The 26013-nt window shown below is 39.9% G+C and overlaps 1 protein-coding gene across 1 annotated transcript in view; it reads left to right on the plus strand.

The window, feature by feature from the left end:
• The first annotated feature begins 1033 nt into the window (after positions 1 to 1033).
• The window catches only part of LOC121652988 (ephrin-A2-like), a 122368-nt gene continuing 97388 nt past the window's right edge, over positions 1034 to 26013 (plus strand). Inside the window, exon 1 of the mRNA XM_042006171.1 lies at positions 1034 to 1976. Coding sequence (XP_041862105.1) covers positions 1810 to 1976 — 167 coding nt within the window. The 5' untranslated portion in view covers positions 1034 to 1809. The remainder of the gene's footprint in view (positions 1977 to 26013) is intronic.

Genomic DNA, 26013 nt, shown 5'->3' on the forward strand with positions numbered 1-26013 from the left:
TTTGCTGTGAATCAGATGTTTTAAAGCCTATAAACTCCCAGAAACATGCAGGTCTGCTGAAACTCTCAGCAGTTTTAAATCAGGGTTAAAAAATTTTCTATTTGCCACCTTTTATCAAAACTTTATTTGCACGCTTGAACGTTTCATTTCTTGTATTATATGTTATTCTATTTTAGCTTTTTCTGTCCTTATCTAATTTCTTTTCTTTAGTCTGCACTTTGCTATAATGTGTTTAATGTGTTTTGTAATTTGAATTGTCTTGAACATGACATGCGATGTACTAATAAACTTACCTTGCCTATATTCAGTCAGACCATTTACATGCTAGACATGAAATCTGCCCCCAGACATCCAAGTGTTGAGAGGTTCACATTCTAGAGGCACATGAAACTCAAACTCTGGGAACTTAAATAAGCTGGAAGAGATTTATACCAAATTATGAACTGGAAAGATCTTCAGAATCCTTCCACGAGATTTACATCTATGCATTTTAATTAATTACTATTAGAGTAATAAACCTCTGGATCATTATTTGAGCTAATTTGATGTTTTATGGAGTCACTTGACTGATAGAAAATGATAAAACTTTATCCATAATTTTATTATTAGTACCTTTGACAGCAGTTTATTCACTGATTTATGAGGTAAAAAAAAAAAGAAAAAAAAATCAGGACGTTGTAAAAATGTCCGCCACTGCACACAAACAGATATTTCCTTTCAGAAACAGCAGGACCGAGAGAAAAATTTCACACTTAACTTGATAGATCTGGTTCTGGTCTTCAGGAAAACCGTGAGGCACGGTCTGTGGGGGCCAGCAGGGGCCCCTCAGGAGCGTGATCAGCTCTTGGAGACATCAGTGAACATGTTGTACGGAGGGAATATCCAGCTGTCCAACACTTTTGGACATGTGGGGTTCTCCTGAGAGAGAGAGGGAGGGAGGGAGAACACCGTGGACCAGAAGCTCCGCCCACCGGGACGCACCGGGAGCCGCAGTTTGGAGCTGAGCCGGTAATCACACCAAACGCTCCTCCTGCAGCTGCTACTCAACTTTTCTTCTTTGTTCATGTCTTTCCTGGTCCGACCAGGTCCGCTTGGTTCGGCTCGACCTGCAGCGGTGGAACAAGGAGCTCACAAAGTCTGAGTCCACAAGGGAGAAGGAACAGAAACCCGCTCCTGAAGCGTGGTCGTGAACTCCAAACAAGACAAGCGGAGAGCAGCGAGGAGAGTTCGGGGAAGGTCGCAGCGGAGCTCGGCGGACCTGAAAAGTGTGGAGCAGTTACATAAGAGACAAGAACAAGACATAAATCCTGAATGAGAGCTCCCAGGTCTGATCCGGACTGCGCGTAAACGTGGGACCGAGCTTAGTTGGCAGACAGCAGGACGCACATGGACGGACTTTCTGAGTGTGTGCACGCGGTCCCGATGCGGTTCTGACTGTGAAAATGAAACTTTGGGGCAGGTTGTCCTGTTGGACGCGGATTTGGCAGAATTTCAGGGTGTTTGAGGGCGAACCGTCGCCGTGAAGTCCTTTCCCTCCGCGCGCATGAAGAAGTGACTCCTGCAGCCGCGCAGCTGAATCAGATGGATTATAATCTGCGCCTGCTGGCAAATTATCAGTTGAACGTGTGAGAGCGGGAGGATGAAGCCGGCCAGCAACAAATTCTGAGTATTGATCTCTGTGGATGAAAAAGTGATAAAGAATCTTTTCTCTCCGTCCTGAGCACCGCACCGGGACAGTTTTTCATGTGCTTCGGTTCTGGTTCCCCCTGCGGGTCACAACGCGCTCACAGCTGAAGAGAAGAGACGCGGATGTTCGCCGGGACGCAGCGCGTCGCGCCGCCGCTCATGGAGCGCTCCGGACGGCCGCCGCCGCCGCTGCTGCTGCTCGGCCTGCTGCTCCGACTCTGCGCCGCCGTCACCGACGACCGCATCATCTCCGACCGGTACGCCGTCTACTGGAACAGCTCCAACCCCAGGTAAGACCCGGAGCGGTGTGACAGAGAGGGGGAGACAGGAAACTGTCAGCAGGAGAGAGAGGAGGGAAAAATGAAGAAAAACGTTAGAATGACCCTTTAATTCCAACTTTCTCAGGTCTGTTTGCGCGTTGAGGAGAAATCGGCCTGAACAAATAAAGCTTTAATAATGAATGCGAGCAGGAAGATGGAGAGCTGCTCTCCGACCTGCTGGAGGTCACATTCAGCCGGAAAGTCTTTTAACTTCATCCCGAATCTGCAAAACCTGCTACACGATGAGTTTATTTAGATGCTTGTGTCAAAATCCAGCAAACAAACACAAGTCTGAGTCACAGAGGACAGAAAACAAGCCAAAATGTTGCAGACAGAACAGAGAAATGAAATCCTCCATGCAGGCAAATCAGAGACCAGATATTTTAGCACGAGCCGCAGCAAAACCAGAAGGCAGAAGGTTTTAACCCGGAGTCTGGTGGGTGGGGGGGTCTGTGGGACAGATTTAAACCGGTTTCTTCAGGTTTAGATGCTGAAGTAAAAAACTCAAGAAAATCTTAAAAAACTGAGGAGACGATTCAGAAAAAGTAAAGTCTGTTTCTGTTTAGTTGTTTTAGCTCTAATAACCAACTGTGTGTGTGTGTGTGTGTGTGTGTGTGGGTGGGTGGGTGGGTGTAGAGTGTAAAATGACTGGGTCTGATCTTTCATGGCCTCCAAGAAGAAGCAATGATGTGTCTTTAGTACAAAATCAGAATTAGTTTAAAAAGAAAGGCATCATGTATGTTTATTTTTATTGACATAAGTTTATTTTGGTTTATTTTGGTGTTGGAGAAGCCAGTTTGGCTCCATGAATCTGGTTGGTGTCCCACCGTTACAGCGTGTCTGATTCGGCTTCTCTTCTTTATGGTTTTATAGGTTTTGCAGATTTTTGAAAAAAATATAGAATTTTTCTTCTTGTAATTGAATTTTTAGTGATTTTAGTGATGAAACAGCAGAGATTATAATAAAGTTGCTGGTAAATGATTTTCCAAATGGAGTTTATTAGTCATTAAGTTAATAGAACATGATGAGAAGTGAGTATTTGAGCCCATCACAGTTGCTTTGAACATCTTTAGATGTTATTGCATCCAAAAATATTCTGTCTTTATGTAAATGATCATTTCAAACGATGAAATTAGTTTTTTTTTGTGCTTCAAACAACAAACAAAACAATGAATTAATAATAAAATATTCGCTAAATGTTTTTCTGTTAATTATTTAGACAATAAAATAATTATTTCAGTTTTTCTTATATAAAAATTTGATGGTTTTCCTTGTTTTCTGAAATGAAATTGAGTCTCTGGGTGGTGAAGTGTTGGTCGGGCAACACGGGACGTATGAAGACGTTGCTTTAGTCCTTATTCTGTTGGTTTCTGCAGTTTGAGGGCTAAAAAGGACAAATGGTGGAATAAGTGAGAGAGTTATTGATGAAGGATCATATTTTGTTTGACTAATTAATAATTTTCTGTCATTGGTTAAATACCTGGGAAGCACGGACCTTCACGGCTTCGCCGAGCTGAAGGTGACGTCTTGTTTGGTCCAGTTGGAAAACACTCAGCTGTGTGGAAATGTGACACAAAGCAGCTGGAATCACATTCATTTTGACCCATTTTTTTTTTTACTGTTTTTGTCATTTTCTTTGGAACATTTAAATAATTTTAATGATTTGGTAAGTGATTTTTTTCAGTTATTTTGCATTTCCAAAGATCCAAAATGTTTTCCCCTCGGTTGTGTTGGTTTGGAGCTTTTCTCGGTCACCTGACCGCTGGACTGGACCTGATTGGGTTTATTTTGGCAACGGAGACGAATCCTTCCAGTTGTGTTGGAAATGACTGTTTATACGCAGCCACGTTTTTCAGTAAATGAACCGATTATTTCAGCTCACATCGGTGATGAAAGAACAGTTTATGTTTGTGTCTTTCATTTAAATGAGATTTAACCCTCGGCACCGAAAGGTCACATGACCCTGGCGTTGGAGGGTCCATCATAAGAAGATCTGATTCCTAAAGATGTCGGCTGGTGGTAGAAGTGATCCCTAATGTATCTGTGACCTCCGACCTCTGCTGGTTTCACAGTGATATCCGAGCTTGCCGTTTTCTGCGCCTGGCAGCAGAGTGTTAACAGGCCTGCGTTCTTGCCTCTGATTGGCTGCTAGCTATCCGAACTGTCCAATGGGAGGCTGCGGTGTTTGCAGTATATTGTAATTGTGCAGGGTGGTTACAGGGGGAGACGAGGGAACAAAAAGCTCTGATTTTAGTCATTTTCTTTTTAAATGGCAGCACATGAACAGAAATGTTTCAGTGAGGAGGCCTGGGTCTGCAGAGGGACTCTGCAGCAGCACAAGCTGCTACACCGGCCTCGTAAAGTGTTTGTGTGTGTGTGGTCCTCCAGATGTGAGGAGAAGCATCCCGAGTTTCCAGCTGCCTGATGGCTGCAGCGTTCCCTGCAGTGTTCCTGTAATAATGCTTGAATAATGCTCCGCTTCATTTTTCATCCCTCCACGTGGACGTGGCTCTTTTGTGGAAAGTTCAAGCTGATGTTTTCACATGAGGAAAAATACATTTGATGTGTGGCAGAAAGAAATTTCTTCCATCTGAAAGTCCACGGAAGTCCCAGAAAGGAGGGTTCAGGTTCAGGACCGCCATCTTTCCTGCAACCAGACCAGTTCAGGTGTGCGGAACCAGCAACATGGCGGCGGCAGAAAGCTGCAGAGCGTCTTCGTGTGTGTGTTTATGTGCGAATGTTTGCCGTGGTGTGTGTGTGTGTGTGTGCAGGCATGTGTGACAAACATGTGGAACTCTGCTGGGATTTAACCGTGAAGTCGACATGAAGCAGTGCCGCTGAGCTGGAGTGACGTCTTCAGATGTTTTCTTCTGTTCAGCCCCAGAAATAAAAATATTTCAGTTATTGGAGGAAAATGACGGAAGCAGCAAATCTTGGAGTCTGGAGTCGGAGCTCGTTGGGAAATTTTCAGTGGAGATGTGAAAAAGTCGCCCAACGTTTGTCTTGTGTTTTAATAAATGACTTTATTTGTAATAAAATATTTTAACAAAAAGTAAAAACAAAGTTTGTTAATCTTTTTCTTTGTTTTGGACTTTTTGCTTTACTATTATTAAATGTGTGTGTGTGTGTACTGACATTTTCTAACCAAATTTAATGATTTTAAAGGTAATCAGAGGAAGCAGGAGACTGGTATCACCATTAACCCCCCAATTATTTTTACTCCGTTAAATTAAGACATAAAATGTGATAAAATATTAAAATTAAGTCGACGGCGACACTTTTAGACGTTTTTATAGCTACAAATATTCATTTTTCTTTGGACCATTTCAGTGACAAGAATCAGAACTTTGTGTAAAATTTCTCTAATTTTAACTTGAAAGCTCTTTTTTTCCAAATGACGCTTTTCAGTGATTTTTTTTTTACCCACAAACCAATGTTTTTGTAGTTTGATGTTTTTATGTAACAACCATTAAACTGCATCTCTGCGTTTTGACCTGCCATCACTGGACTTTATAATTACCTGGTATGTTGCTAACAAAGCTGCATAAATCTGTTTATATCATTTATATGTGATTCTATCATCAAAACGAGTGAAACGGGAGACGGGTCATCATGGTTGCTGCAGATTTATAACAAGATTTAAAATTTTAATAGTTTGGGACAGATGTTGGAAACAGCTGATAAATTACACTCTAAAAACTGTTTGGCTTGTAGCTGATCTGAAGCACTTTTTTTTTTACATGAATCCCACTTAATTATTTTTGTTAGAAATTAAAAACTAACTTTTGTTGATTCTATTAACGTGGAATCAAGAAAATAAAATGACCAACTTTAAGTAATTTAAGAATTGAATTAAGTTAACTTATTAAATTAGTTTGTTAAAATTTCTTAAATAATTTAGTACCAATTCTGAAGCCTGCAAAGCCTCATGGGAAATGCCTGTGAGGCAGGAATTTAACCTTTTATGATCACTGCCCAGTAAATTTATCTTCCTTACGACCGCTGTTATATTTACATTTAAGTGGATTATTCTGGTCTGGTTTAATATCAAAGTTGGACTATGGGGAAAAATTTTATGTTTTTGTTTAATATTTCTCATTGTAGTAAAATACGTTAGAAACTGTGTTAAAATATACAATTAAAATACTTTATTTACACACTTTACTATCAAGTATAATTTAAATATTAACCCCTTGATGCCTGGTGTCATAACATTTTTGACAAACCACTTCTGGTCTTTATTTTATTTCTTCATGTCGATTTATTTAATGTTTATTTGCTTTCGTTTATTCTTGCTTGTTTTGATTTCTATTGTCTTTATTATTATTTTATTTAATGTACTTTAATTTATTCCAGTCTTTTGTTTTTCTGTTATTACATTTTCCTGTTTTTTATTTTATGGTTTTTTAGGTTTTATATAATTGTAAAAATAAATTAGGTGGTAAGGGGTTCAGTTTGAGGTAACTCAGATATTTAATCTGGAGCAGTTTGTATTTTTTAAGTTAACTTTCCATTAAATTGAAGTCATTCAGATTATTTAAATCAAACAAAATTATTTGACTATATCTGATTAAAAATGGTCAAGTTGAATAAACTGAACTTGAATAAACTTAATTCAATCATTTAGTGAAACTTTTTTTTAAGTTGGTTTAACAATTCTCTTTTTACAGTGAATTTAGTTTTATTTAAGCTTAGAAACATCCAGAAAAAGCTCGGAACACATCAGAAACATTAAAAATGAACCCAGAATGTAGTGGATACTGTAAAAATGCTCATGTTTAAAGCCTCGTCTGAACACGGAGGGACGCATCAACGTTTCCGACCCGCCATCGTCTCTGGCTTTTAATAACGGTGCGTTCAGGAGCTGCAGAAATGACGTGTTTCTGGCTGCGTTGAAGGAAAGTTTCATACGACGTTTTTATTCCTCACAAATTCAGACTTGAGCTGAAGTTGATTTGAATCTTAAGTGTTCAGATGTTTTCTGGAGCCTCTGTTCCCGTACGAAACTTCGTGTTAAGCGTTTTCGTGGAGACGGTCAACGTTGATGAAACATTTCTACGCAGCTTCTTCTGCTCGTCAATTCGTCTGTTTTTAGCATCAGTAAACCAGTTGGTATTCGCTGTACAGCTGTCTCAACTTCTCCGGACATTTTACAGACGAATCAGGTCATTATTAAATAATCGTCTGTAATGAGCTCTAATAAAATCTAATCAGCTGGACGGCTGACGCCTCAGCCAACCAGAACGCCGGATTATTCTCCTGGTGAAATGTTTCCTCCTCAGTGCTCCAGTTTATGTCTAAAAAGGGGAAAAAAGGCTAATAAGGATAATAATCTGGATAATCTGAATACGGCTGGATTTTACTACATTAATTATGGGACTAATGTCTGCAGGAGCTTCTGTTTTAGCTGCAGAAATACCTGCATCCTTAAACCATCTGATGTTTATGTGATTTCTCTGTCGGCTGCTTTCGTGGTGTTTTCCTCTCATTCTGATTGGCTGCTGAGTCGCTGGTTTTCTGTCCTGATCTTTGACCTGTTTGTAGTTTTTCTGAGACATTTGTCCGTCCATCACAGCATTTTTTTTTTCTTTAAACAAACCTCATCTCCAGATTAAAACAAAGACCTTCATTGTCTCCACTCAGCAACTTTATTATGTTTTAGAAAACGGGACCAAATGTAGAATCTGCTGCAGAAACTCAGTAAAACCTGGACCAGAGTTCCGTTTCCATCGTCCTCCATCAGGATAAACGGATCAGGATAATCAGTTGATAAACGGAGGATCCTGATTGTTTTAGTTTTCCAGAAGAATTTCTGCTGAATCAGAGACTTCAGCTGATCAACAGTTCGTCCTTGTTGTCTGATTCTCTTCATGATGCTCCAACATTTTCAGTCGGAGACACGTGGACAGCAGGCCGGACGGTCAAATAGCATGAGGTCTGATATCGTCCTGCTGAAATTACCAAGAAAAGATGTCTTCTTGACAGTAGCACACGTTTCTGCAGTGGTTCCTTCATAGAGACGAAGACATCCATGTCATGGACATTGATGTCCTCCATGGATGTCCTCCACAGCTTCTTTAACTGCCTGGATGATGTGTCTCATCTTTGGAACGTAGAAGCAGAAAAGCAGCTGAAACGTGGACTCAACTGTCCACAAAACACGTGTCCAATGTCTTCCTGTCCTTCTGAGATGAACTGGTCTTCACAGCACCCCAGTTTCAGGCTCCATTTCTGGATGCATTTGTGACCAATCTAAGTCAATCTAAGCTCTCTGATTGGTGGAAAGTCTGACAGGAAGTGGCTTCATCATCATGTCCAGGTCTAAATAGAGGTCTCTTAGCAACATAGTAGCGATGGTGATGTTTTTATAGTGAAATGTGATAAATAATGCTGTTATCATGGATCACTGTGGATTTACCAGATAGCGTCTCTGAATACATTTAATGGCTGGATTTAATGGCTGGATTGTAAACCTCCTGGACGGAATAGAAATGGCTGGAAAACTTCGGTGAATCACCTAAAGGGTAGCTATCCACCACAGTTTACCCCACAGAGCTACACACCACCGCTCCTGAGACGCTGGTGACAGCGCTCGGGGTCGCTGGAGATCTAGTGGAGTTTTAAGGGTTACTCCAGAGTTGGTGCAGGGAGTTGGCACTAGCTCCCCCTGCAGGCCGCGACTTTTTATCTGAATTAGCTGGTGGATCCTCTCATAAACTTTCTAACTCGATACCCGTCATTTCTTTTATTAGAAAATTTGGGAAGGACCCACTTAGAGCTTTCAAAGAAAAAGCAAACGGTATGAACCTTATTGAAATTAAAACAAGTTATTGAATCCAAAAAGTAAGACTATTAAATGTGCTTTATTAAATATCAGATCTCTTAAATTTAAATCTCTTTTGGTTAAAGATTTAATCTGTGACCATAACATTGATTTGTTTTGTCTGATTGAAACTTGACTTCAACAGGAGGATTATGTAACCATCAATGAGTCAGCACCACCTGGTTATTCAAGCTTTCACATTCCTCGAACTACGGGCGGAGGTGGTGGAGTAGCACTCAAATTAGCCCAAGACCCTGTCTTAGCTACAAGTCCTTCGAACATCTGACTTTAAGGATCCCTCAGCCAGGACTACAGTAATGCTTCTTGCTCTAACGTCTAACGTTCCCCCGGTTTTATGTCTCATCTAGTTCTGAACACAAAGAAAATCCTCATAGTGGGAGATTTTAAAATCTACGTAGATGTTGAAAATGACCGCCTAAACGTGGCCTTCAGCTCAGTGTTGGACTCTTTTAGCTTCTCCCAAAATGTTCACGAGGCCACTCACCCTTTCTCCCACACCACTGATCTAGTTCTCACCAATCAATAACTTTCCCTCAAAATCCTGTTTTCTGATCATTCCTTAATAACTTTTTCATTTGTTTTAAATTATTTTAACACATCTGAGAAGAAATTTTAATACACTAAACAGCTAACAGAAGAGGCTGTAACTGAATTTAAGGAAAGTCTGTCACCATTGCTTTCCTCCCTCTCCAGCACAATGGATGACTTAACTCCTTAACAAATGGATCTATTTGTGGACACCTTTATTGAATTAATGCGTACTACACTTGATAATAATGCTTCTCTGAAAAAGAAGGGTAATTGGTTGTAGGAGACTTGCTCCCTGGTTTAATTCCAGCCTCCATCTCTTAAAGGAGACCACAAGAAAATTAAAATGATCATAGCGGTCGACCAAGCTGGAAGAATCTCACGAAGCCTGGAAAGTCAGTGTTTTAACATATTAGAGTGCACTTTGCAGAGCTAAAACAGCTTATTATTACACTCGAGGAGAACAAGAACAACTCAGTTTCTTTTAGCACTGTAGCCAAGATGACTGGGAGTCACAGCTCTGTTGAACCTCATATTTTCCTTATCACTTTTCACTAATGACTTTATTAAATTTTTCACAAACAAAATAGACTTGAGAAGAGATAAAATCCATGGCTCCAGTCTTTGCTTTCCTTCTGATGGGACATCTAGACAGTTATTCCTGGACATGACCACTGAACCTGATCTCAGCCTGGACTGTTTCCATCCCATTAAGCTCTCAGAAATAGCAGAAACTTTAGCCACATCAAACCTTCAACGTGTCTTCTAGATCCTATTTCAACTAGACTGTTTAGAGAGATTGTCTTCTTAATTAGCAGCACCTTGTTAGATGTTTTCAGTCTATCTTTATCAACTGGCTATGTGCCCCAGGCCTTTAATGTTGCTGTAATTAAACCTGTTCTGGAATCTTGGCTAAATACAGACCAATATCCAATCTTCCTTTCTTATCTAAAATAGTTGCCAATCAATTAATCAGACATTTGCACAGAAATGATCTGTTTGAAGAGTTTCAGTCTGGGTTTAGGTCACATCATAGCTCTGAAACCACACTGATGAAAATCATTAGTGATCTCCTGATGGCCTCTGATAGAAGACCTCAGTGACACAACTGATCATGTTTTTGCAGAGGCTTGAAAATGTTATTGGAATTAAAGGAACACCACTAGCCTGGTTTAAGTCTTACCTAACTGATAAGCTCCAGTTTGTCCATGTACATAACAAGTCCTCTTCTTACAGCAGAGTCAAGCATGGTGTTCCACAGGGCTCAGTACTTGGTCCATTACTCTTCATCTTATATACTTCCACTGGGTCTTATTAGGCAGCATTATGTCAACTTTCACTGTTATGCAGATGATACTCTGCTATACCTATCCATGAAACCAGATGAGAGCATTAAGCTAACTAGCTCATTAAACTCTGACAAAACTGAGATTGCTGCCTTCGGACCTGAGAACCTCAAGAATAGATTATGTCGTGTAGTTTCTGAGGATGGTCTCACTTTGACTTTTAGCACAACAGTGAGAAACCTAAGTGTCATATATTTATTTTTTTTTTTACCAGAAAATGTCTTTTAACTCGCATATAAAACAGGTTATTAAAACTGCTTTCTTTCATCTCCGTAATATAGAAAAAATCAGGAAGATTCTTTCTCACAGTGATACAGAAAAAGAATCCATGCTTTTGTTACCTTCAGATTGGACTATTGTAATTCCTTATTTGTTGGATCTCCTAAACTTGCTCTAAACGGCCTCCAACTGATCAGAAATGCTGCTGCGAGGGTTCTGACAAGGACTGGTAGGAGAACACATTTCCCCGGTCTTGGCTTCTCTTCACTGGCTTCCTGTGACTTCCAGGATCAAATTTCAAGTTTCAAGTTTGATTAGTTGGTTGATTTCTGGAACCAAAGGATAAAATGGCATTCCAAATGATAACATGCTGAAGTATAAAACTTGTTTCCAGCATGGACCTTGGTGTTTAAAACAAAAAAAACAAAGAGCAGGAGAGCCTTACTCTACCTAGACATACAGAGTATAAAATCGCATAAATACATTCTTCTGGAAACATCCCAAACCTGCTGGACAGCAGGACCAGAGAACAGAAGTTGACCAAAGTGTACAAATTTAGAAGAAATGATCAATGAATGAAAACTAAATTAAAAAGAGGACAAAACAGCAAGAAAAAAGACATAAAAGAAGCATGAAAATAGAAATAAGAAGCAGCAGAAATGGAAAGTTTGTCTGATTTGAAGGCTTGAAAATAAGTTTATAAAAAGCTCCGCCCCCTCTTAGTTAAAAACAAACCATTAAAACAAAAATGTTTTTATCTGAAAACGTTCAGAACATGTGATTATGTTTATCAGGTTACTTTCCATCTCATATTAGAAAACATGTCGGATGTCCAGCTCACCTGTGATGAAACCGGAAGTTTACACTAAAACCTCTGAGTTCAGACTCCACATCGGGAGGGACTGGGAAGACATCTGGAATAATTCTCGATGTTTCTTCTAGATTCTGGAGTGAAAGTCAGAATCTGTTTGTAAATGTTGAGATTTCCGGTGTGGACCAGCTAAAGTCGGCCTCTCTGGTTGGGTTTGGTCTCCATGTCGTCCTCTCGCTCTGTCTCCTCCTCTGTGATGTGTTATTAAAGCTAAAAGCTCCTGAATGTCTAAATGACGCAATGAGAGGCGTTTCCTTCCTGCTGTCGCAGAGCTCCCTGCAGGAGGCCAGCTGCCGTTACACCTGATTTAATTCAGATGTTCTGGAATATTCCTGAAGCAGCTGTTTGTGTTTTCAGTGCTGGTCTGGTCTCCTTCACGCTCAGCTCCACACAACACTCTAATGTAAATGAAATGATTAAAAATCAGCATGCAGCTATTATTTTCTTTTAAAGAATAAAAATGGCTCTAGTTGTATCCTGTTACCTGGTTAGAAAGATCTTTCCTCCAAAATGCTGGTAAAAGGAAAAAATGTTAAGACTATGATTTTCCAAAGAGATGCCGTTTCTTTGTATTTAAACCGAATAGATGCTCAATTTACTGACACATGATGAAGAAATCCAGTCAAATCTCCTTTTAATAATCTACAGAGGCAAATTTACTTTTCTGGGTTAAAAAATGATAAAAGAAAGTGGATATAAAAAAATAATCTGCAAGACTTTTGATGACTGAATCAATGTCTTTGTCACTTTGCAGCCAAAGACATTAAAAATAAATCAGAATGGATGATTGTATTATTTCTCTGTAAATAAGTTTAAACTGGTCAGTTTTCCTGTTGTTTTAATGGCAGACGAAGTTTTTCCTTTTCCATCTTGAGCTGATTAATTATTCGTGCTTTAAGACAAAAGTAAATGAAACGTCTGAATTAAATACTTTAAAACTTTATTCTTAAGAAGCAAAAAACTGTAAAACCGGCTCTTTAAAACAGTGGTTTCCTATTAGATGGGTCAGCTAACAGGTAGCCAATCAGAGCACAGAACAGAGCTGCCAGGTGGAGAAAGGTCAGAGGTCACAGAATCGCTTTTTCTTTTTTTTTAAAGAGGATTTGACTTTACTCAAAATGTTTGATAAACAAGAAAATGTTTATCGTTTACATTTCCCACAGATGAATTATTAAGAAGCTTTAAATAAGAATCCTTTATTTTTGTTTAGCTTTGACTAATTTATTAGATATGTGGTCTTCATATTTAGTTAAATAACTCTTAAAAAGGGGGTTAACTTAACAGCATTAACACCGTGACTGTACTGTAGCTTCAACATGAGAGCACTTATTTTTTCTTTTAGAAGGAGCCATTTTAGGCCTCTTCTGCATTTTTTTGTGAAAATAAACAAAATATTTGGGTAATTTGAAAATATGAAAACTAAATGAACATTTTTGAAACATTGCCTGATCATTTAAATGGAGCGAAATTGAAGTGATTTTGTATAATTGTAAAAAGAATAAAGATTTATGGTCCTTTTTTTCCATGTTCTTCATTTAAAGTTTATACTGTAACTGGAGTTCGTGAAATTTAGTCTTTTACAACAACACTGAAGCTCCAGTTCGGTCGGTGGAAATGTCCAAACGGGTAGATAAAACGGCAAAGTAAGGGTGGGTTAGCGTCTTTAACCCCTTAAATACCATCGTATGAATGAAAAGCTGTATTTCGTTGTCGCCGGCGATGCAGTAGGACTTAAAGGGTTAAAACATTTGTGAAGGTAAAGAGGGATGTCCTACGCTGATGCAGCACGTTCCTTCATGGAACCACAAATGAGTTTGGAATAAAGAGCTGCTTCACAAGTTGCTCTGCAGGCAGCTGTAGTGACACTAATTTGATTCAGGCGGCCGTGGGGACTCGGTGGAGGTCAATGAGATGAGGTGCTCCTCCACGTTCTGGACCACTTCATCCCATTTGTTGGTTAATCCACCAGAAACTCTTGTTTAAGACGTAAGAAATAACGTGCGCGAGGCGTGCCTCCTCTTCACGGACGGAGCGTTCATCCTGCGTGTTGTGATCAAACGCCTCACTCAACATAAAAGGTGTTTAGGCCATTTTGCAAAGCTAAATATTGGGTTTGACTTCGTCTGCAGCCTAATACTTAACCTGTCGTACACAAGCATGGACACTAAGATTTGCTGGTGAATTTCTCTTGTTTTAAATTTTATGTCTACAGTATGTTTAATAAAGTATATACAAAAGAACTGTGTGTGTATATATTTGAAATATTCCATTTATTGGTTCCTTCTAACCCTAAATAGCTGGAAGAAATCTTAAATGCAAACCAAGCTAGAACTTTGGTCTTTTAAAAATATAGATTTTTGTTTTCTTGGTCACATCTCATGATACAGTTAATATTTTGCGGTTTTGGTCCAATAATACAATCAGTAAATTAATGGAGGTCAACGTAATCCTTAGTTTGATTTAAATAAAGTAAAACATTTGTCCAAAAACTCAACAAAATTCAGTTTAGATTGAAACAAATTTTCACATGTAAGACGGTCGAAACGTCAATTTTCTGTTTAAAAGTTCCTTCGACGTCATTCATCGGGCTTTAAAATAGTTGAAATAGTCGTGTTTGCAGCTACTGTATTGTCCAGGCTACATTCAGTCAGGTTTAGTATGTTTTTAATACTTAATCTGCAGGTTGGAACCGATCTCCCGATTGATGATTGATTCCTCGGGCTGTGTGACTTTGCTTTTGGAAAATGAGGAGCCGATGGGGATAAAAGTCGGACCCCGCTGCGACGGATCTGATGGTCTGGTCCCTGCTGTGTTGACTTTTTGCTGATGTTGGTGTTTCTCTGCAGACTGAAGCTGTTTGTTTGGACGGGTCGGACCTGACTGAAGCATTTTTCTGTTGTGACTGGACTCTGTTTCTCCAAATGAAATTATGAGGAAATGAAGTGCTCCTCTGTGGCTGCAGCGTCTGCTTCTGCTGCCTCCCTGAAACCAAAAACACAAAAACCCCAAAAATGTTAACTTCATTATGGGTTCGTCAAAGCAGAAAAACCTCCAGAAATGTCTCGGGGCCGCTGGTGGAGCGCAGCGAGAAGCTCCTGATGGATTTAATAAAGAGCAACGTGTGAGGCAGAAAAACGCTGGAAAACATGAGTTCATCCTCAATGAATCCCCTTCAGATCATCTGCAGACCCGGTTCTGACAGATCTTTACCAAAAAATAAACAGATGCATCGTTGTTTTGTAAGACGAGGTTTTCTCTTGTTGTTTTTACAGGAAAACTTGAGATGTGAACTGAACTGCTTTGTTCAGTATTTAAAGATATCAGAAGTTTAAAGGCAGCGTTTGAACACCAGCTTTCGAGGATGCACAAAATTCTTCGTGAAAAAGTTTGATAGTTTAAGGAAACAAAGGAATTGCTTCTATTTTGGATTCCCTGTGCATGCGTGGGTTCTCCTCAGGTACTTCAGCTGCATCCCAGGATCTAGAAACATGCTTGTTTGGCTCATTTGTGGCTCTAAATTCTACCTTAGAGTAGAGAAGGGTGATACTAAAATGTTCCCATTAGTTTTTGCCCCTTGAAGGAAAATCAGATGATTATACAGTGTGCATTAATATCTTAATATCTTTATTACAAGGGCAACGTGGAATATTAATAAAGCTCATGAACATTAATACTTGAAAGAAATACCTGCAAAGTTATGATAAAATCTATTGTGTAAATTAAATAAAAATAAGATTAAAATATCATAAAATGGGGAAGAACCTGCATTAAACCAGCAAATGATTAGAACTAGTTCTGTCATAATAAACGCGTAGACATTGCTCATGTTACAGCGGTGAACCGCATCCACCAAAAACCACTTTATCCTCCTCATTGATGAGGTTTCTGACAGTTTTCCAGCCTTATGTTATTTTCGGGCCCTTGTGGATTCGTACCCTGACTGACTAAACAAAGTAGTACCTCCAGAAACCGTGGGGGCAGAGTTGAGCAGTGTAGCTGATATGCGACCTGCAAAAGGAACAAAGAAGAAGAGGAAGCTGTGTGCTGTAGGTAATGGCTGCACAGACCCCCACCGTCTACTGCGCTGCCTCTTCTTACGTCCTCTACTAATAACTAACGAATAACACCATGTTTGTTATTGTCTGAAACTGAAGTTGGAACTTGGAGGTGAACTCTGCACTGCCCTCTGGTGGATGATCTAACACCCACGCCAACCTAAATGCCCGCATTAATCACATGGAATACACTAGCTGGGTTTCACATGTAATTTTAATGTAAAGAACTCAGAAGTAAAAATAAACAGCTTTTTCTGTATTAACATAGTAGTATTTTGATATTTTAAAATATTGAATCAGATATTTTAACTGGCAGGTATAGAAGTATTGACTCCAGAGTACTGAGCCCTACCGAGGACTGAGTGTGAGCGGTTGTTTGTCTTTCTGTATTGGCCTGCGTTGGACTGGCGACCTGTCCAGGGTGTACCTGCCTAATAACAGCTGGGAAAGACTCCACCCCCGTGCCCCTGCGCTGGAATAAACCGGAATAGAAAATGGACAGATAGACATTCATAACGATCACATAGTAAATTCACATGAAACCTGCTTCTTCAGCGTTTCCATCCATTAGGTTTCTCTGCAAGTTTGCCTCGATGTGGACCAGCTGTCTTTTCTCAGTGAGAAAGATGGATCTGTAAATCCTCACCCATGAATAAAAAACAAGAAAAAGGAAGCGTGTTGATGCACGCTGCTGCAGAAATCTTGTTTACACGACAGCAGGTGATGATCATTTCTGGCCCATCGGTGGTTTGCATCACTTCCACGTCAGTAAAGAAAAAAACCCTTAAAACTTACTACCTACATTAATAAAGTTTTATCTTAATGTACAAAGTAATGCAGAAATGACCATCTTCTGGTATCTTTGGCTGATACAGAGGGCTCAAGATGTGAAACACACCGCAAACCTTTACTGAAAAATATCTCGACTTCCATCCAGATCAGCTGTTTCTGTTCTGGTTGCCAGATTTTCTGACAGAAACAAGCAAACCAGTCAGTGAAAAGACCAAAAAAGGCATCTGTTGTTGCTGGGAAGACTTCTGTACAACATGATTTTACTCATGTTTGCATGATTACGTGATGCGAGTAAAACAAATTTTTTATTATAAATTAGCTCAATTTTCAGTTCATATATTTCTCTGCAAGTAAACGGCCAGTTTGCAAGATTCTCTGCAGAGATGCCAGCAGGATGTTAACGGTGGCGTAACGATGTCCGTCTGAGGGGGATCTGGGCTCTGAACTGGTACCAGTGGCTGGTCTGTGGGGGTTGGACAGGAGCAGCTTGGTGGTGTGAAAGGTCGGGTGTTGATGCGTCTGATTTGAGTTGATTCAGCGACTTAATTGGGCGACAGGAAGCAGAAAAATTTAAACTCCTCAGATTTTCTGTCTGGGCTCACGGAGGAGATGGAACCCCGTCTATCACCTGTTTCTCTGCCCTTTATTACTTGTTAATCAGCTTCTAACAACTGGTCGCGTCTGACTAATTGAGAGGTTGACACCCCCCCCCCCCCCCCCCCCCCTCGGCCTGCCTCTCTGCACCGCTGGAGGAGAAAATGGCGGCCAGCTTAGTTCAGAGGAAAAAACGACAACGCGCTACTGCAGCCGCCATTTTGTTCTTCCTCCTTACTGTGGGGTCTGACCCCCTCCTGTCCTCCCTCCCCGGCCTCCCTCCCCTCTCGCCTCCCCAACCTTCACCCCGACCCGCTGGAGGATCAGACGGACGGAGACGAAGCAGGAAAGATTTTACCAAAACTTATTTCCATAAAACTCTTTTTCTTAAATTCAACGAATTATTTAAAAATGATTTTAACTCAGAAATTCACGTTTTTCTGCATCTTTTTAGACACATTTCCTCCAAAACTATTCAGCCTGGATCCTGGTTGGTTTTTGAGTTAAAGATGAGTTTGAATCAGATTTTAAGCAGACTATGACGGCAATGATGAATCCAGAAAACTTCAGACCGTTTGGATATAAAGGTTTCTGTTATGAGGACATGTTAAACTGCTCATTAAATGCTCATGACTGAGCAGAGTTTACCGCCTCCATCATCTGGATTCAGAGAGGAAACAGAGACGGGTCGTCTCCACAGAGAGTTGGGTACATGTGGGCTGGTAATTATCCCACTTCTGCTGCTCCACCACACCACCACTGAAAGGAAGACAAGTTCCTTAAACAGAATTACACAAAGCCTCCAAATATTAGCTTATAATAGACTGAACAGGCTGAAGTCCAGCTCTGTTAAAGGATTTAGTTTTAGTTTGCATTAGGAAAAATGTTATGCATAGTTTAGATTTGTTGCATCGTCTCTATATTTAAAAAGAACAGAAATACTTTTAATTTGAATGAAAACCAGAGGACTGTCACCTAGAATGACTCAAAGACGTTTCCCATCATATGTTTGAGACAGTGTGATGTCACGTTGTGGTTTTAGTTTACGTTTTCATCACAGAGTTTAACTCAACTTTATTCTTTTAATAACCCTTTAATGTCTCACTATATATATATATACATATATATATGTATATATATATATGTATGTGTGTGTGTATGTGTGTGTGTGTGTGTGTGTGTATGTATGTATGTATGTATGTATGTGATACAAACAATAAAACAAAACAATAATTTGCATTTGTGTTATGACAGAACAATGTGTCAAAATTGTTGTAGTGCAAAATGTGTCCACCAGGGGGCAGACAACAAGTATCAGATTGTATGAAATGGGATTTTGAGCAGTTTTTACCTTATAATGATGCAATAGGTCTCAGAAAATGTATGTAACTATGATAGATTAGGTGCTACAGTTAAAGAAGGAACATAAGCAAGAATTCACAGTTAAAACAAAGTTTAGAAGAGTACACAAATTAATAAAAAAGAATCGAAACTTTCCTTGTTGCACTTGAGTGACGTACAGGAGATACAACACAGTCGACAGCAGAAATCATGAACGTGTCCATTAATTAAATATTCTTCAGTCTTGTTTGACCAACACCGCTGGCTTTCTTTGGCATCTTCATCCATTTTGTTTAAACCAGACGGAACGTAGCCTGTAGCGCCCCCTGCTGACAACATCCCAACATTTTAATTGGCTCCAGACCAGCTGATGGAAACGAGCCTGATGAGCATTTTTCTGTGAAACTTTTTTTTTTATCTCTCCAGGTTTGCGAGGCAGCTGACAGAAGCTGCAAGTGTGATCTGATGTAATGATGTGAAACTGTAGCTGGGTTTTACACCTGGTGGCAAAGCAAACTTTTCTAAGACGCTCATTTTCATCTCCTGGATTGGAGAGAACAACCTTGCGGCCAGCAGGGGGCAGTAAAGGCCTGGATCCACATGGCTGTAACAGACGAAGCCGGAAACAAAAGACGAAGAAGAATTCTTTACCTTTTGTTTAAATCTTTGTTTTTATTTTAGTCCTAAAAATAATTTTTATATTTTTATTTTATATTATTTCAAATTTTTTTTATTTTTTTTTATTTTTTTTATTTTTCCTACTGACTGTGAAGTTAGGATGATTTACAGACAGATGAGACAAATGGCGCTTTGGTAAACATGAGCAGACAGAGTTAATACATGTCATGTGCTAATCTCGACGTCAGGAAGTCGCTGTTGGTAATACTGAAGATGTTTTTATTTGTAATTCGTGTGTGTGTGTGTGTGTGTGTGTCCTATAGCAGTAGTTATGGACAAGTTATGGACAATATGTGTGCATGGGAAGGGGGGGTTATTGTTCATTCATATGTTTGGGTTGAATTAAGAAAGTTTATGAATGGGTTCCAGTTTACTTGAAAGCTTGACATGTGGTTCTTAGTATGAGCTCTACTGTGTTCTGAGATGATATTTGTGGTTAATACGACACAAGTTCCTTGATTCCCACTTCTGGAGGACTACTTTCTTAGCCACAGTCTGGATTCGGATGAGATGATTGATTTGGAGATATCGCCGTGGAGACAGAGTGGTGCTGATGCTGGGAGACTGATCTGGTTGTCTGTCATATATCTGAGGTGACCAGTAAGTTGTAGGTTGTCGTGGAGAAGGTGTTTTTATTGGTTTGTTCCCAGAAATCGGGGTTCGGGGAGAGAGCCAGGTCCTTTTCCTGCCTGGATGTTAGGAGTGTTGTTATAGTTTTTCTAGCTGGAGATGAGTGTGCATAACTTCTATCATTTGTTCAGTTAGCTGAGACAGTTGTAATGTTGTTGATCTTTTCTTTAATTCAGTTATTCTTTTTACCTAAATTTCTTTATTTTTACTATTTTTAGTATTTTGCTAATAAAAACATTTATCTTTAGAATAAAAACGACTTTTTCCTCATTAAATAAAATTGCAACTATTTATGTTTCTGTCTGATGCTACAGTCACATCAGAGGAAGTTTCCAGCAGCTCGCGAGACAGGAAGTGGAATTTTATTTGTTCGTTCGTTTTGCTGAAAAGTTTTTAGTTTAAGTCAAAGTTTTATATTTTCTGCATCTTCAGTAGAGCGATAAATTGCTTTTTAATTATTATTTGACTTTGAAGGAGTAAATTTAGTCTGTTCTGATTTTAGGTAATTTAGTTTGATCACCTGAGGCTTTTCTGCGGGTTAAATAAAGTTATTTTACCTGCGACATGATTCTTCTTAAAGAAAGTCATTATTAGCTGAATTCCTGGAAATCCTTCATGTTTTACAGATAAATGTGGGTTTCTGTCGGCAGTGATGGGAACTCTGCAGATCATCCAGGCACCAAGAAACGCCTCTTTCCTTCCTCCTGTTTCTCGTTTTTTTCCCTCCTTCCCGTTGGTTTCGTGGACCAATGGCGCTGCAGCGTGGCGTCAGGAGGGAGCGGTTTGTGTCGGAGCCGCTCCTCCAGTTATTTTTACATTCTCTCCTCCTCGTGTCTCAGCACTTCATCATGCTTTCTGCTCCCTGCTCATGCATTTTAATGTCTGACCCACATTTCACTGGATATGCGCACACACACACACACACACACACACACACACACCAGGGAAACTTTGAAGTCCTGGCTCAAGCACACACAGGGGTGGAGGCTGAAAAGCTGCAACCTTTCACTGTTTTCTGATGAAATCTGCCCTGAAAGCATCAGAAAGAGTGGAGCAGGTCACATCAGGATACAAGCAGAACCAGAACTTCTCGCCAGATTTCAGCTCCTGATTTATTTCACGGCGACTGTGTGCATGCACGAAGCTCTGCTGCAGGAAAAGAAACTTTCACTGGGGCAGATATCAGTTTCATCTGTGTGTGTGTGTGTGTGTTTGTGTGTGCAGGCTGCCAGTAGGTTTGTGTAGAGTTGAATCAACCCCACAGATATTTAACAAGGAGAGAAAACCTGAGATTATTTATGAATGAAAGCTGTTTGTTTGGTGTTTGTCTGATCTGAGCGGGTTGGAATATTCCCACCACCCAGGCGCATGTTTGTGTGGATGAAGACGAGGCACACCGACCTAAACGGGATGAAGCCGTGTACACAAATACACTCCTAAAACGCAAAGTGTTAACATTCGCTTAAACTTTGATTTTTCAGCCGATAGAAGCCAAAATAAAAAAGGTTTTAAGAGCTTAAGCATCAAGCCTTTTATTTAAATCATCACCTCTGCTAAAATCTTTCAATAACTTTATTGTTCATGAGTTTAAAACAGTTTAGAGATTTCCACGGAGGGAGTGCAGCTGGATTTCTGTGTTTTAGAAATGATGTTTGTAATTATGGGGACTTGAACGTGCAGGAAAATCGGTGAAGTTTTTTAAATTTCTTCTGTTTGCTAATTATAGTTATTGTTTTTTGCAGAAATCTCTTTGCCAGTCGTGTTCATTCGCCTTCGGAAAGTTTAAAAAGATTCCAGCATGAGAAAATGATCTGAAAGATTATCAAAAACATAAAACTTGTATTTTCTGCCTCATCGCTGCTGTAAATCTATAAATCTGCTGTATTGTTGGAGGATGTAAAGTAAACCTGCAGTCTGTTTTCACTTGAACGTGCTCGTCTCTGGAAGCAACTTCTTTCTGTTTATCTGCACATCTCCTGCAGGCTGTGTTTGCATCCTCCCCCGTTCAGGTCCACGAGCTCCAGGGGGCCCTTCGAATCTGATTGTAAGATGACTTTCATTAACATTTTGTGAACTGGAAGATTCCTTTAGAATCAGTCCAACCTGGGGTCAGTGATCTGCTGCCGTGGTTCTGGTTGGATCTTTCTAGCATCGAAATGAACGATCTGCACGATTCATACACGACTCCCACCAAACATTTATCCTGCAAAAACCCGTCTGCGTTGCATAATTTCTTTTACATGCACAACTTCACTATTTTATCCTTTTGTGTCTAAATTTAATCATATATATATATATATATATATATATATATATATATATATAATAATTATTTTTTTGCAATTAATTACTGTAACATAAACAAAAGATGAGCTTCAATGTTCAAAGGGGATGGGGGAATTTTAGGGTATTTAATGTCTTCAGAACACGCATGAGCAGCGAACATGAAGCAATAAAAATGGCTTATTTAGCAACAGAAGCAGCTGCAGACTCATTTCTGTCTCCTCTGTGACATTTAAATTTGTTTTGAGAGATTAAATGCAGCGTAAGTCCGATTATACAACAGCAAGTACAAAATAAACAAGCCAACACAACTGGTATGAATTTTTAAACCAATAGCAAATAATAAAAATGAGATTTATGGCCTCTGCTCTTGTATGTTTTAGCAGGATTAACAAGCAGCACATTTACTGGGTTTACGTTCCATGCGTCCATCCTGCTTCAGGCCTGTGAGCCTCTGTGGGATCTAGTATTTCCTCAGTAACACTGCACAAGGCTTCAGATCTGTAGGTTTATCGTGTGTGTGTGTGTGTCAGAGCTGCCGACGGGCCCTTGGCTCTTCAAATGGGATCAATTTCTATTGATTACATGATTAAATGGCTTTAAGGATGAATGACGATGGAATTTACAGACACTTTCATATACAGGCTTTAAATTTGGTCCAGTTTCTGTCAAACTGCAGATTTAAACTAATTAGACACAAAAAAAAGATCCTCAGTGATTTTAAAATAATTTTATTTATTTCATACAAATTAAAAATGTTGCGACTGTCATGTTTTCATTTAAACATTTATTCTGTATTAACTTGGTTTTTCTTTTTTTGTATTTTGAATATTTTGGGATTAATAAGTAATTAATTATGAGATTAAAACTGCAACACGGGACGTTTTTAACATCCTGGTTCTGCAGATTTTTCATTACACAAACAAAGTGAATGATTTCATATGAACTAAATTAAACAAATGAAAGTTTAGTGAGTATAAACCGTCCTGATGCACACGGAGAAGCATCAGCTTTTTCAGTCGTGTCATGCTGTGATGAAGAGCGACTGATGCTGTAATCAGCGGCGTCGTGCTTTGACAGGGCGGCGCGACTCCCCGTGTGATGTAACCTGAAGACACATTGTGGAAGTGTGACATCACACAGTTGCATAAACACCACCTGAAACTGAGGTGTGATGAGATGAGGAAACATCAACAAATGCACAAAACCGACTGGATAAAGCAGGACATGAAGGAGCTTCGTTTGTGTTGCTGCCTCTTCATTCTTCATCCCGTCGTTCCGGGACGATGGAAAAGACGTGCAGGTCAACCCAAAACTAAAAACGTGGTGCACCTGATTTTAAGAAGCAGATAAAGAACATGCATGTAGCTGAGGAAAATCTACCGGCACACGGATGTTTAACCTCTTATTTCTGAGCTGCCTTGTGGAAGCATCTCTGTCGCCTGAAGTACATGTATGACATGTCTGTGATGTCACCGTATCGAAGGACAGGACAGCGTGGCGCAACACAAGACGAGGAATTCACACGATCCACAATCATCCTGGTTCCTTTCCTTTAATTGGAAAATAATCCGATCCCTAACACAATCAGCTACTAAAAAAATCATAAAACAGAATAAAAGTTTATTTTTTTACCTGTTAAAGTGTTTCAATGCAAACGTTAATGTTTCGAAACGATTGTTTGCTGAAGGTGTGGCAGCTGTCGGCATCATGAGGCCTCTGATTGGTGCAACATTTCATTCTTCCACATCTGGAGTTTGCAGGAACGCCACCAGCATCAAATCATCAGCATTGTAAAAACTATTAAATAAGTTTAAATTTACCTATTTTACTCACAGTTTCACCGAACAAAGTTATAAATTGTTTAAACGTGGAGCCCAACTACCTGCATGTGCAGTAAAACTAAGAAATAGAAGTCATATGTACATATTAGTAGTCGCAGGCCTTCATGCAGCATCTACAAACTTGTTTAAATAAACTGCATGAACACATTTAATGCTTGCACACACCTTTACACACCGTACATCTTGTGCTTGGTATGGGAGAGTAAGTGTGACTTGGAAAAGGCTGATTTTCCCACCTTCATATGAGGCACCGTTAGCTTGTTGGACTTGTCACCTAAAATAATTGAGGGGGGGCAGCATGTGATAAATTAGATTCACCAACGAATTAAAGAACACACCAACATAGGATAAGATAATATTCTATCAGGGATTTCTGACAACTCGCGTGTAACACGGAGACCTGTCTACTGCCGAGTGTAGCAGGTGAAAAAGTTATCCGTATATACAGGTTCTGGGGCAGGCAGGTTCGATGGTGTCAGACAAAGCAATGAATTAGTCGTGATCACTGACATCTGTAGGGAATTGTTGTTTTCATAGAGTCGGGACAGAATTTTTCCTTTTTGAATGTTCAAAATCTATTAATGTTTTTTATAACCTTTATTAAATGACAGGAACACAGCTGATAAGTGTGGCAGGAACATTAACACTGCGCTTGCTGCCAGGACATAATAATGGGACGGACCGGTCCATCCCCCTGAAGTATCCTGGTGGAAAACAGTTAACAGAGATAGAAGAAGGCAGCAGCTAGCCTCCTAGCATCCTAGCAGTTGTTACTAAGCATGAGATTTGATGAGATCATTGGGTTTGAAGGCTAACGTTTGAAAAAATTTTGGTTTTTACACACAGAACAGACAAGACAAAAGAAAAAGAAAACATCTTGGAGCATTACATCAGTGTCTGATTGGTCGGTCTGGCATTGACACCTGTGCTCAGACCAAACCATTTGAGCTCGTCTGCTGTCACTAATAATAGCGATTGATGATGGTAATAATTTTTTAAAGGATCAACACGAGCAAAGCGTTCGGAGGGGGAACGGCTGACATACAGAGAAACGTGGAGGCCAAATGGACTCGCGATAGAAGGTGGCGGCAAGTGTCTGAAAATTTAGGATATTTTTAAAACAGCAGTGACATTATGCAAGTTCACTGTTTAACAAATGAAGGATGGAGGAGAGACCAAATCTGTGGCGCTGCACATTGGCCTGCATGGGGTTGGAACTTTTTCATGGTATTCAAATGTGAAGCCCAAGTAAGTTCCTCCATGAATGTGCAACCTATGTGGTTGTTGTATGGCCATGTGATTTATATGGATTTCACATGTGAATTTAACATCATTTCACATGTTATTACCATGAAAATGCCCAAAACCACATGTTGCCCAAGTGAAAAAGGTTTCACATATGTTACACATATGCAAAACCACATGGAGTCACATGGGAAATTTATGTCAATTCATATGTGAAACCCATGTGAAACATCTGGACCCCATGTAGTTTTGTATGGTCGTATGTAACCGCATAAATCTCCACATGTTCACATGGCGAAAGTTGGAGTTTAAACAAACTTTTCCATCCTGATGGCAGCTCCTACGTTTAGAATAAGAAACAATCTGAACACATTCCCGAGCAGCTCGGGCTCAGAGCAGCAGAGGCATGATGGGAAATGTAGTAGTAGTAGTAAGTAAGTTTATTTCGAGCACATACAAAACCACATGTACAGCCATGAGAATTCCAAATACAAAAAAGGAAATGAAGGCCGGCGCTGTTTTTTTTATCCAGTTGGCACAAGAATGCTGGTGGAACGGCGCTTCCTAACGCCGCTTCCTAACGCCTCTTCCTAACGGCGCTTCCTAACGGCGCTTCCTAACGCCGCTTCCTAACCCCGCTTCCTAACACCGCTTCCTAACGCCGCTTCCTAACGCCTCTTCCTAACGCCGCTTCCTAACGCCGCTTCCTAACGCCGCTTCCTAACGCCGCTTCCTAA

This window comes from Melanotaenia boesemani, chromosome 14 (assembly GCF_017639745.1).
Source record: "Melanotaenia boesemani isolate fMelBoe1 chromosome 14, fMelBoe1.pri, whole genome shotgun sequence".
In the NCBI taxonomy this organism is placed as follows: domain Eukaryota; kingdom Metazoa; phylum Chordata; class Actinopteri; order Atheriniformes; family Melanotaeniidae; genus Melanotaenia; species Melanotaenia boesemani.